Source organism: Abrus precatorius, unplaced genomic scaffold (genome assembly GCF_003935025.1).
Source record: "Abrus precatorius isolate BTA unplaced genomic scaffold, Abrus_2018 Scaffold6, whole genome shotgun sequence".
Taxonomy (NCBI): domain Eukaryota; kingdom Viridiplantae; phylum Streptophyta; class Magnoliopsida; order Fabales; family Fabaceae; genus Abrus; species Abrus precatorius.
The window spans coordinates 13282741-13292527 of NW_020874406.1; the positions used below are offsets into that span (position 1 = coordinate 13282741).

General features: G+C 32.6%; 1 protein-coding gene across 7 annotated transcripts; it reads right to left on the bottom strand.

Moving 5' to 3' along the window:
- Window positions 1-208: 208 nt before the first annotated feature.
- On the bottom strand, window positions 209-8580 carry LOC113868499 (SNARE-interacting protein KEULE-like). 7 transcript variants are annotated; one of them, XM_027504134.1, is made up of 22 exons: window positions 8155-8212; window positions 6777-6835; window positions 6464-6603; window positions 6296-6377; window positions 5906-5984; window positions 5374-5424; window positions 5182-5278; window positions 5041-5073; window positions 4362-4487; window positions 4061-4252; window positions 3883-3966; window positions 3705-3803; window positions 3553-3629; window positions 3046-3142; window positions 2313-2438; window positions 2054-2149; window positions 1791-1910; window positions 1637-1714; window positions 1110-1294; window positions 751-841; window positions 565-654; window positions 209-464 (listed from the first exon to the last, which is right to left on the bottom strand). In XM_027504134.1, exons 3-22 carry the CDS (start codon window positions 6524-6526, stop codon window positions 411-413), a joined length of 1920 nt encoding a protein of 639 aa, XP_027359935.1. In that variant the 5' UTR covers window positions 6527-6603; window positions 6777-6835; window positions 8155-8212; the 3' UTR covers window positions 209-410. The 7 variants fall into 7 exon arrangements, 6 of the variants coding, with proteins under 6 accessions (XP_027359935.1, XP_027359931.1, XP_027359934.1 ...); XR_003505383.1 differs by lacking the exon at window positions 6464-6603 and having other exon boundaries at window positions 1637-1721; window positions 3046-3136; window positions 8155-8580; XM_027504130.1 differs by lacking the exon at window positions 6464-6603 and having other exon boundaries at window positions 8155-8529.
- Window positions 8581-9787: the final 1207 nt, after the last annotated feature.

Below are 9787 nucleotides of genomic sequence, written 5' to 3' on the forward strand. Positions count from 1 at the left end.
AATTCAAGTTACTTGTAACATGAGCCACCATTTATCCGGTGCACAATGACATCCTAACCTCGACGTTAACAAAACCATAAATTAATAAGCATAGACAATACCGTGAATTCATATTTTATAATTTATATTCTTGTTATATCAATAGTTGATGAAATCAATTTTTTTTGGTTCTCACCGGTGGCTTATTTATTTATTATTATTATTATTATGGAGGGGAGACAATCTCTGTTCGCCAAGAACTATAAAGTTCATTCCGGTTAGTAATCAACTAAGATTATTCAGGTTAGGCTTTTTACAAGGAATCGAATATCCAGAATTTGTAATATAAAGATGATTAAACTATTTGATTACAACACAAATATATTTTACAAGTGAGCATAAGGCATTTTCTAGTTCTACAGTCCTTAACATCATATCTGGATATCATCTAATGAAAGCTCGTGCGTCGTTATCATCTTTAATTTCTGCAAAAGAAGAAATAGCATGCAACAATAGTTATGGAAATTGCAATTCCTGTGGAGGAAAACATTACGTTTGGCATTGAAAAGGGCAAAACTTCAATACCGAGATAAACTCTGCAGGATCATCGAGACTTGATGAGCCAAGAATAATTTCCCTCTTCAGCTTTCCGGTAAGCTTGTGACAAACCCTCAGCTGAAGGTCAAAATTTAAATAACATATCAGATCTCAAAAACGGGGAAAAAAGTAGTAATACAATCTCATTATATGTGTGTGTGTGTAAAATCAAACCTCAGATCTGGTTGCTCCACCAACAATGAATAAAAAAATTCGTTGCCCCATCTTCTTAAAATCACTCGATGAATGTCGTAGTACAGAATCGCTGTATGCAAGCAAGAAAATATAAAAAATTACTCGTGAGAAAGTTCCCGCTTTATTGTCATTTTCAACAGAGATATTCTATTTCCCTACAAATTATCTACATAATAGCAAGCTTATGCAAGCCTACCCAACTCAGAAGCAAGGGGGAATAATAAGCAGCCACATAGAGCCAGATGGAAGAACAGGGTTAATGGATGAAAGAAAAATAAATTTATACATCAGAAACAATGATTAGATTCCTGGGTACTGATGAAGAAAGAAAATAAAACCTTGAATATCCATCATCAGAACCTCGCGGTCGAGCCCAAGTTGGTGTGCGTCTTGATCTCATTGAATGAGGATTTTGGTTTACATGCCCAGAAACGGGTGTGCCGTGGTAGGACGGACTTGGGTCATTCAAACAAGGATAATCTTCCTTTGACAATTCATTTTTCGTGAGTTTTTCAATCAGTTCCTGAATAATGATCCGCTCATCACACACGAGGCTATGAAACTTCAGGATAAATACTAACCAATATGATATCATAAAGAGATTATTCTAATAAATTAAAAATTACTCATCATATTTGCCTTATCTTTCTCTATATTACACAATTTTCATGATATTAAAAGAAAGAATAGCAAAATGCTTTCTTCTTATTTCCCGTTTATGGCGAGAATTTTGGTTGGAATCTATAAACAACCAACTACATCACTAACAGGCGACTTTCATCCTTATGCTATCCTCTGAAAATTTCATCACTGAATGCATATTCCATGGGAGAAGAATGGAATATCATATTAACATTATTTTTACCTCTATAATGGGAAAAAAGCGTGCTAGTTGCCATTTCTCTTCTTCACCAGGACGCTCTTTCCTTGCTGCACGCTTCTTCTGACAACTTAAAAGAACACTCTTCAGACAATGTAACGTTTAAAAATCATATATTTAATTTAGAAATCACCTTTACCTTATGGATATCGAACTTAAGACTGAAAGCAGTGGTCAAACTTTTTTTGGTTTCTGGTTGTCCCCCAAGCATTCTCAAATTATGTACAACATTCATATCCTCTTCTGTCAGTCGTGCTACCTGAGAAGCATTTGGAAGGTTAAAATTGGATAACATCATTACAGGTGTTAAGGTATATATGATCAACGGCATATTTATCTTTAAAATATAAAATGAACAGCAAATGAAAATCAAGTTGGTACCCAATATGAATGAAACCGTACCTTCATCAAATTCAGACCCTTTTCTCCTTCAAATTTCTCGGGATAAACAGCAGCAAGAATCATTAAGAGGCGCAACTTATTCTCACGACTTATATCCTGCACAAAAGTGATATTTATATGAAATTTAAAAGATGAAACAGGGAGAAATCGCATCTCTAATCTCACTACTCCTATCGCTAAAAAGCTTTCTTATTTTAATATGTGAATTGTTTGGGTTCAAGGAACCTCCATTTCCTTTCTCCCTCCAAGAATTTCTTACTTCGTTCGTAGTAAAAAATTTGATCACTTCTTTTGTTGTTGCATCTCCAAAAACAAGATCTTGCTCCAGCTGGCCAAGTTCCCGCAGTCCTGACTCCCTAATTATTCTGTTAATTTTTCCTGCAATCTGGACGACAAAGCCTATCATTTATGAAGTTATGCCAATTGGCACCCATGATCATAATCAGATCCACTGTATGGTTAAATGAATTTCCAAGTCCCATTATTCTTATGGACCTAATGTTTAAAACAAATAAATGAGTTCCTATAAATGTTAAGATAAAAAATAATAATAATTGGGTCCCTGTGATCCATAAGAACCAAATAATAGACTGAAACAATAGGGACTCATTTATAGTTTTTAAACAGTAACAAACTGCAAATTAATTTAACATTATTATTTTCATTCGCATGCAATTATCAGAAAGCAACTATCAGAAATATCTAAAAAACTTGAGCGCAAAAGTTTATTTATTCTGTCATCTATCAGCAAGAATTATGATAGAAGCAATAATATTTCGTTATTAAACTGGGAGGTGGTAATAAGGGAAAAACAAAGCTAAAATAACTGCCCAATCAGGCAATTAAAGTAATGGCATTACCAGAGAGTAAAATAAGATTTTTCATTGAGGACAAACGCGGATTGTAGAACAATTCTTCCAGGAAGTTTCTAAGTGTAGACACCAGATAGCAATAAAAAAAGTTGTATAAAATTTGCATTAAAAAAAACTAACCTCTACATGGAGGGAGAGTTTGTCAATTTGTTCACTGTATTGTGGAAGTGCTTGAACCATCTTTTGTAAGTCCCTTGTCGACATTTCACCACTATATAAATAGAACACAAGTCGATAATTTATGTTTATTATGACATTTCATCAATCAAAAAACAAGAAGTTTAGGCTCAGTTAAACTATTATTAGTTATGGGCCAAATTTTCTCAACAACAAACCACACATGCATTTGAATTCCAACCAAGGACTTGACCATTTTACCCAACAGCGCAGGCTTAAAATTATTCAATAGAAAACTAAGAGTTCTAAGTAATATATGCCGTCCTTGCAATAATAATTTTATAAAATTAGATAAAATTACTTTTGAATATGAAATGAACCCCGCCCCCCGCCCCCCCCCCCCCCCCCAACATAAGCAAATATTTAATTTCTAGTAAATTGAGTTCAGCATTACTATCCTCTTATATAACAATGCTATTGCTGAGAAATCAGGAGATAATTATTGCTCACCTTGAACCATGTTGGATTTGTGCAGCTTTGTTCTTTGAAATGAAGTTGGTCATCTTCTCATGCAGCCGCTCACTAGCCTGCATGGTTATCAATATCAAAAGGTATTCATGTTACTTATATCTAGCATAGTAAAGGCATAAAGCTGGACCTACATCTGCAATATGTGCGTGGCGAAGCTCAACCCATACAGGATCATGATCCTCCAAAAGAACCTCTTTTCTCTCAGGTGGACCACCAGATTTACCAGGAACCTTAAAAATGCAGTAGATTTGCGTTTATTTACAAGATACACAAAAATTCAAAGACAGAAGGGGAAATTGTAGAAGTTACTTCATGAACATATTTATTTCCTTCCATATTCAGCAAATCATGACACATGGCATCATAAGTCCATTCATGTATCACCGGAGCAATCTACAAAATCAGAATAATATGCTCATTATAAACAACATGACTGGCCTTCAAAAGGATATTATTAATCAATGATCAACAAATGAAGCTAAGAAACCTGATCAATAGATCTGTCAAGAATGAGCAATTCACAGGTCTCTGTCTGAGGAAAATTAGGTATACTTTTTTTATATTTCATTAGACAATCCCAAACCCCAGCAGCAAGCTTCGTAGGAATAAGATCACGAAAAGTAGTCATTGTGGTTGCGTCTAGGGATTTGGCAGCACGGAAGCGAACAGAAGGAAATTCCTAAAAAAACATTTACAGGCTTCAGAAGACTTCTCAATCACGTGTTTGAACAATTATAAAGAACTGACTACAATTTGTATCCTTGTCACAAAGAGTACTATCCACATACTCTTAACGAAGCAAAAACTGTAGCAATTCGTTTTGCCATCACATTCAAACATGCAACACCTTTATGATTATTCTCTTCATCCCCAAATAGCTCCTCCAATGCTCTGTCATTATTTGTGATGAAACCCTGCATTAAAATGAACAAAAATGCAGCCCAAAATTGAAGCCATCCAATAGTGGGATGATGATGGGATTAGAAAATGATGATGAGTTCCAAAAAGGATATTGTAAAAGATACACATGAATGATTAAAAAAATTGCCAATTTGCATAGATGAACTTTCTAAGCCATATCTTCTGGCTGTAAACTTTTCACTTCTTGTATGGTGATTCAATTTACTAACCCTCAGAAACAGTAATATGCAATCAAGTATAGTTTGCTTGCTAAGTTTATTCAGTGTTTTCATGGATGGCCCTGTTTATATATCTAGGGAAGGTTTTCTTCAACAGCTTATAGATTCTAATTAATTTCACTGGAAGATAATCCTGATTCATCACTAGACACTCATTCATGGCTATGCGGAACTGGACCAAAACAAGAAGCACTTTACATGTCATGAGTTTTGAAAGTTATTAGCAACCAAAGAGGAAGAAAAACAATTGTATCCATATTGAAAATTGGTGATATATATTATAGATGGAAGGTGAAATAAATTAAAGTACAAGTGTGCAACCACATACCTGGCTATCTATAGGAAAATATTCCAAATTCATCTGCATAATGTCATCCAAATAAGGGGGGTAAAAACAATATGAAATGACGTTGTTTGGGCACAAATATGAATTTAAGCACAATACAGTTTTTAAACACAAAATGTTCACCTCTCTCAATGCGCCTAATCTAGTTAACACCTTTGTATCTTTCTTAATCTCTGTAACTAATTCTCTGGAAATAGTTGAACTGAAGAAAACAAATGCCCTACAGGAACATGGAATAAAGCAGGCTTCAAAACAAATAAGTTGAACCTGGAATGAATTGAACACACAAGAGATATTATAATGATCACCACATACTTCCTGTATAAGGGTGTCCTTCCAGACATGTCTGACAAAAACATAATTACACTGCCAACACAAATGGAGAGAAAATCACTAAATATGGATCAACAATAAAAAAACGAATGTGGTATATTTATCATTCATTGATTTACATTACAAATGAATAATTAGAAGGAAAAGAGATAGACAAAGCAATGAATCTTCATGTGATCTGTAGAAAACACTAGCAATATTCAAAACAAAACAATAAAATTAAAAAGTAAGGAAATAATTCATGACATGTTTCAAAGTAAACAAAAGAACAAAATGAAATAAAGAAACCTTTTAATTAAAATAAAATAAAATTGGAAGCTAATTAGCAAAGAATTCAGGAGAGCAACCATAAAAATAAGAACAAAATCAATAAATCAAAGTTTTCTAAAATCAAAACCCAAAAAAAATATTTTCCCTAAAAGACATTGTAAACCACGTGTTATTGAGACATCAGTTGCAAAATCACAACAAACTGCATAATAACAGGAACAAAACAGAAAAGCAGATATGTTACTTCTCTCTGGTTGGCTGGATGAAATATATAGCATCCATGGAGGGCAATGGCTGCCGTTGCTTGTATATGTCTTCAACCACTACAAAAAGAGCAGCAAAATCACATAACACAGAACAAATAGAAATAAACAACAGATGCCTGTTGGATGCCCCCAACATTGTGAATCTTGGAGAGGGTCAGATGTAAATGACCTTACCTTATAGAGGTGTTCATAAATTGATGCAATCCAATACAAACAGCAAAAACTAAATAGATTTTTTACTTATAAAACTTGATATTTACTATCGAAACAGCATGGAAAATTAAAATAAGAGGAAATTATGGGTAAAAACAATGGATTGGTTGTAGTAAAAAAAATGACTGCAAAAAAATCAATCTTGTGATTCTTACATGAAACACCTTCATCAGTGATATCAGCCATCTTGCATGAGTGAGACATTATCTTTACAGTAAGTTTGTCCATTATTAATACCTGTAGGCAAGCAACCCATGAACCAGTATATGATGGTAATCAATAAGTTCAACTTTCACTTCATACTTCTTAGTTCTTTAATTCACCTTCAACACTCCACTCAAATGTAAAATATGTTTATACTTGACTGCATGTGTGCAAACATGCATGCATATTTACCAGCATTTATTGCACAGAAACTAGTCTACAGTGCATAGCACATCCAGGAATAGATATCTAGAGGCAGCTGAAAAAATACTCATGATGATCTCAGTTCGAATAAAGATCCAATGAAAAAAGCAAGCAATTTAGACAAATAAATTATCTAATTGTAAACTAAAAACTTTAAATGAAACACACATCCAAAGTAAAGCTAAATGAATTTGAGGTAGAATTCATTAAACTAATGGCATCATATACCTTCCAAGTTGATTTGGAATCCCCTGTTCTTGTTGATCTCATCATTTCATGTAATAATCCTGGAGATAGCATTATTAAACAGAAATAAACAAGTTCATTTGATCATAAACTATTAAAATGTTAAAGGGAACAAAAGGAAAACCAGAAAGGATGCAATACTTGCAAAAGGTTGGGAAAATAGCATCTTTTCAGAAATAAGAACTTAAATAATTCAAGATTTGTTTGAATCAGTGTATCCATTAATGCAAAGGACAAGAGTGTCGCATTGAATTTGGTGATGACGCTAAAATACTAATTGTAAAGAAATTCACATGACATATACAGTAACAAGTTGATAATTCAACACTTTAAAGAACTATAAATGATTTGAAATTTCATCCATCATGCAACTTTCCCCCTCTTCTTTTTCTTTCCTTTTACATGAACAAAAGACAAAAGGAAAAAAAAAAGTGAATTACAAAAACAGAGGATAAGATAACTTATTTAAGGTGGGGGGTACAACCATCGAAGTCATCAATCTCCCAGCATATCTGCTACATTGGATTTCTCTTTCATTATTTTATGGATTAGCATTATTTGAATATTTAGAATATTGTTGGATTATTGAATAATATTGATAATGGAAATTGATATACAGTGCTGAAATTATGATGGATAAATATTATTCTGCTTTTGATGTAAATAGCCCATGATGAGTTGGGCTGCTCACTTGGTGCGTGCTGAAAGGTCCCTACTCTCACCTGATAACTGCCTCCCCATTAGGCAGTTTTGACACGCTTATTATATGCTTGTCAAACAGAGAGCAGTTTTTCTATAGCTTTCAGGAATTCTCTCAGTAGCGCAAAGATGGATTCATCTTTCACGCCACCTAAACAAATTCTAGCATAATTCTCTGGATAGATAATATGATGAAACATGCAACGATATCGTGCCTACATGAGAACTTTAACAGCACAAAAACCATGTTCCAAACTCAATAGACAGACCCCGAAACCTCTAAAACGATACATGAGGAAGTGCTTATTTGAACGCACAAGCTAGTTGCCTTAACGTGCTTGTCATATAGCTAATAAAAAGTTAAAAAAAAGAAAAGTAAAAGTAAAAAATCGTGATACTGAGATTGTGATCAAACAAAGTAACGGCGTGGCAGAATTCGGAAACGACGAATAATCACTGAGGACTAACGTCTAACGTGATCGTGTTTTGGTTGGGTAGCATGTGTAATTAATTTCAAAAGCATAAGTGAATAACCAATAATGAAACAGAGCAAGTTACAAGGACGAGGAAAAGTTGTTGAATGTGTCGAGAGCAATAAGCGAAATGGAAATAACAGGGTAGAAAGTAGAAGAATTAAAATACAAATGGGAAAGTGGCTTACGCTCGCGGGTAATTTGCTTGAAACTTTTGCGGTCACCGCCATAAGAGGAAGAATCGGAATCCGACATAGACATGCTCCCTTTCTCACACTTGATTGATCTCTCTAGGGATCCCGAGCAAGGCCACGGATCGTCAAACTAATAATCACAAATGAAAAACAGCGGCACCAGAAGGGAAGAAAACGATTTAATTGAACAAAATTGGTTTTAAAGCTTAATTAGTATTTCAAATTGAAAATAATGGTAATGTAATGAAGGATTTATTGGTTAATTAAATTTGAACAGGAACGTATGAACGATGATTCATGACGTGTTCTGTTGAATTGTCCAAATTCCAAAGGCCGAATTCAAGCTCCAAATGGATGGTGTTCGGGTCGGATCTCTTTTCCAGAAGCGGAGTGGACCGTTGGATGACGACGCCCTATCCTCGTAAAAGGGAAGAATAATTCAACTTTTTTTTAAATGCTTTATTTTGTATCTCTATCGTGCGGTATTATTATATCTAATATTTTTATATTATTCATTATTTATATAATACAGTATTAATGTTTTTTAAATTTATATATTTGCATGTTTGATATTCAATTTAATGAAATAAATTTTTATTAAAATTAAGTTTAAAAGTATAAATAAACATTTAAAATACAACAATTAAATATTTAAAAAATAAGTCACACATCATAAAAATATTACTATGAAACTATCAAATTTAAAATGATCCTTTTCTTAAGATTATAAATATTTTTTAATCAATTTCTTACTAAAAAATATTAATAATTTTATAAATGCATTGATCGTAAGTATCTTTGAAAAGATTAGTTAAAATATATTTAAGAATACGTTTAATAAATATAAGTTAATCGTATTTAATATTAAATTAATTAATTAATCCTATATATAGGATGAGTAATTTAAGTAGTTTAAAATAAAAAATACTCGTAACTCGTATACTTGAGGTTTTTTCTTTTTTTACATAAAATATATTTAAATTAATATCAATTTACAAATATACAATTTATATTTTTATGGAGGGGGAGTTCAAATTTTTTGGTTTTTTATTTTTGTCAAATTCAATGAGCGGGTGTCCCACAAGAATTATTAGAGTCCTATTTTTATTGGTTTCGGATCCTCTCATGTTCTAACGTAAATATTAGCCTCATGTTGTTATTCGTTTAAGCAAATTTTATACGGTTTAAGCGAATTAAAAATGGCTTAAGCGAATTATGTAGAAAAATGATAAATTATATAGAAACTGATAACATATTATTAAAGGATAAAATTTTACAAAATTTATTATCAAAGTCAATTCTACTCATTTAGAAACATTTAACCGTGGCAGCAAAACATGAATAAAAAGTCCATTTTATTCCATTCCATTAATGGTACACAATTGTTCACAATAAAATTTATCCAAAAAAAAATTCAAGACATAGATAAGTCAAAAATAAAAGAAGTTAAGGCATTCTATTCCATTCCATTCATATCAAATATCATTCAGGAATAAATAGGAGAGGATAAAGATAAAGAAGAAGCTAAGATATTTTATTCCATTCCATTCATATCAAATATCATCTAAAAATAAATAGAAGAGGATGAGTGGAATTGACTTTGATAACAAATTTTATAAAATTTTAC